This window comes from Pterocles gutturalis, unplaced genomic scaffold, assembly GCF_000699245.1.
Source record: "Pterocles gutturalis isolate BGI_N339 unplaced genomic scaffold, ASM69924v1 scaffold52751, whole genome shotgun sequence".
In the NCBI taxonomy this organism is placed as follows: Eukaryota; Metazoa; Chordata; class Aves; order Pterocliformes; family Pteroclidae; genus Pterocles; species Pterocles gutturalis.
In genome coordinates this window covers 602-3,610 of record NW_010102509.1, presented here as the reverse complement: position 1 = coordinate 3,610, position 3,009 = coordinate 602, and the positions used below count along the sequence as shown (strand labels likewise).

Sequence of the window (3,009 nt, the reverse complement as noted above, 5' to 3'; positions counted from 1 at the left end):
GTAGTATTCAGCACATTCTTCCTTAGCTATGTGAGTGACCTGACAGGTTGGCAAGCAAAATACAGGACAATGTTTCATAGGTCTCTCTTGCTTAAGGAAGGAAAGCTCCAGAAAAAAAAAAAAAAAGGATGATGCAGCAAAACTAGAACTCCACATACATCAACACTGAGAGACTGATAACCTGAAGAGTTTAACAATCAGATCCTTTCACTAACCTAAAACACTGCTCAAACTGCAAAGGAAAAAACAAGTATCACCTTTCATAGTGAAGAAATAACTGTTCTGGGTCCCTGCACCATATTTTGTCTTGAGGTAGCAACATGGAAAACTTACACACTGACTACTACCTCAGTCTCTATGAATCTTCAGAGCAACTGAATGGAAGTTTCAGGTACGGGAAGGTATGAAAGTACTGTCTTCCCCATTCTTCCAACAGGTTACTGTGCAGTAAAATAGAATAAAAAGGCTGTAATTGAGAGCAATTACTAAGGGAAGTGAATATGGCTGCCCAACAGTATATTTTATGCCCCCTCCCTCACCCATCAGGTCTCTGAAGATGACTGAATGACCTTGTCTAGACTAACAAATGAATAGAAAGGAACAATTTTGAATTAAGAGATGTATAAAGGCATTCCCTAAGGGGCAGCTCCCATTTGTCACATTGCCAAGAGACCATACAATAAGGCAACAAAATTATTCATAGTTGCCCACAATCAACCTTGTGTTTTGTCCATAGCTGCGTGTTCCTGATAAAACTTTCCTTTTGCCCACCACACTGGCACTGACATTCAGTGGTCCACTCCAGTCTTTCCATCTTTCAGTTTCTTCTACGAAGCCTTGTCACGCTGCTATCCATTGAGCAAGTAGACTACCACTTCATAGGTTGACATCATGATAGCCGTGTTTGGAATCTGTCTGACCAGATGCGTAGTTAAACCTCGGTAGAGGGAGCCATACCCTTCTTCTCGCACAAGCAAAGACAGTGTCTGGAAGAAAGATCTGTATTTTGTTCCCTCTTCTCTTAGTCTTGTTCGTACAACCTCTGTACAAAGAAAACCACATGTGGTTACGTTCACCGCTTTTCATTACCTTTCCCAGAAATCAATTGGTGATTTTACATTAAAAGGCAACCTTTCCCCCTCACCATGTTCTCAATCTCAGAAGAACTCTTTAAAAAAGGAGGAGGAAGACAAACAGAGAAGAGAAGCAAACCAAGTATGTGTAAGAAGAAAACAAATTCAATTTTTGGCAGTATTACATATCTAAGCAAGAAAGTTCATTTGCTTAGTTGAAATCTAGAAGACAGCTGTTGTTTGGGCTAATGTTTCAGCTCAGAAGTTGCCACTAATGAAATAATCTATTAATACACTTAATGTATACACAACTACCTTGCAGAAAAATTAAGTGCAACTGAAAGCCAAACTAGACAGCCTGTTTTCCTACAAGGGGGATAAGAACTTGCTAGCAAATTATGTGAAATTGCTGAGTATACAGAGAGATTTCACGTGAAAAGTACCTTGCCTCAAGTACTTTGGGCCATACCCTGGCAAATCCTTTGGAAAAAATAAACATTGCCTAGAAAGAGGCCATGCTAGATAGCCACTTAAATATACTTTAATTTCTGAATACTATACTCACGTTGACTCACTGAATCTGTCATGAAAAGCTTTATACAAAGAAACAGTTCTTGAGCAAGTGAGCCAAAGTCTGCTACAACTATCACTGAAAAGCCTCCCTTTGATCACTGTGATTCAGGCTCTCAGCTGTACATGCCCCACTTACCATGGGGATATGCTATTGATGTTGCACAAGTTTTAGAAGTGGCAGCAGCCATCATCATTCCAGCAAAGTCTGAAGCTTCTTTTGCCGATTCACCCTCATTGTCCATGGCAGAAGAAGTCTTATATTCCAGTAGTCTTCTCTTAATACTCTCATAAATAACAAAATGAATAACAGTCTCAGATATGCCTGCATAGGATGCTGACATTCCTCTGTAAAAGCCTTTAATACCATCTGATCGATAAACTTTTCGGACACATTCAAAAGCACTCATTCGCTTTTCTCCACGATTCCTAAAAAGGAGAGAGCAAGACAGATATCAAGCTGGTGCAACCTGAGACTGGGAAATAATTAAACAGTTTTGCCTGAGTGACAAGAAGACTTAGGAAATATCTCCCACTCATGCTGGGTGGCTCTAATTCAGATACATTTAAGAAAACGCAGAACCTGAAGTCTCAAAGGCTTTCAGCACTAACACAGGTAAAGCATTACACTGAACCCAAGCCAAACTTCACATGGTGACTAAAGGAAATGTATCACATAGACAAATTAAACAGCTCTAGGACTCCAAGTCTCACAGAATAAAGGACTAAATTGCTTGAGAACAGACTCCCAAATAAACTCTCAGTGTCAGTGATTCATGAAAAAAAGACCATTTTCTTCTGAGAGTGGATTTCCCCTAAATTTTGCCTCAAATTAACAGCTCCATAGCATTGCAATTACAGTGTCTGCGAGTTTGAACAGCAGGCCTCACATCATCACAGCTACCAGGAAACAACTAGGATAGCCAAAGGGAACATACCAACATAACACAGGAAGCTATTATTTGATTCAACTAAGGCACTGCTGATGTCAAGGAAAGTGCTCCTTAGACATGACTGTATCAAGCAATATATGGTAAATAAAATCTTATTCCCATTTTTAGCTTGCTTACTGAATTGAGTCGCACAAACTGAAATACTTAGCATACTGTACACAGCTATGGAAAACCATTACAGCACTGCACAGAACACACTTGACTGCAGCAAGCAAGCATAGGCACTGGAAGCAGATGGATTCTGCCAGCAGAGGTCTCCGGAGTGAGCAAGTCACAGAATGAAACAGCAAATAAGCTTGTAAAAAGTTACGGTAACTCATACGGATACCGCCAAAGCAAGACAGAGGGTGGCAGCAGCTATTACATAAGCAGTATGAGGCATCACTTGATGGCAGAATGGAAGTCCTGACGGT

General features: G+C 40.3%; 1 protein-coding gene across 1 annotated transcript; it reads right to left on the bottom strand.

Moving 5' to 3' along the window:
* Positions 1 to 604: 604 nt before the first annotated feature.
* LOC104460285 (solute carrier family 25 member 36-like) lies at positions 605 to 2,068 on the bottom strand. The gene is made up of 2 exons (XM_010086300.1): positions 1,783 to 2,068; positions 605 to 1,042 (listed from the first exon to the last, which is right to left on the bottom strand). The coding sequence occupies exons 1-2, from the start codon at positions 2,051 to 2,053 to the stop codon at positions 849 to 851; spliced, it is 465 nt and encodes a 154-aa protein (XP_010084602.1). The 5' UTR covers positions 2,054 to 2,068; the 3' UTR covers positions 605 to 848.
* Between the last annotated feature and the right edge of the window lie 941 nt (positions 2,069 to 3,009).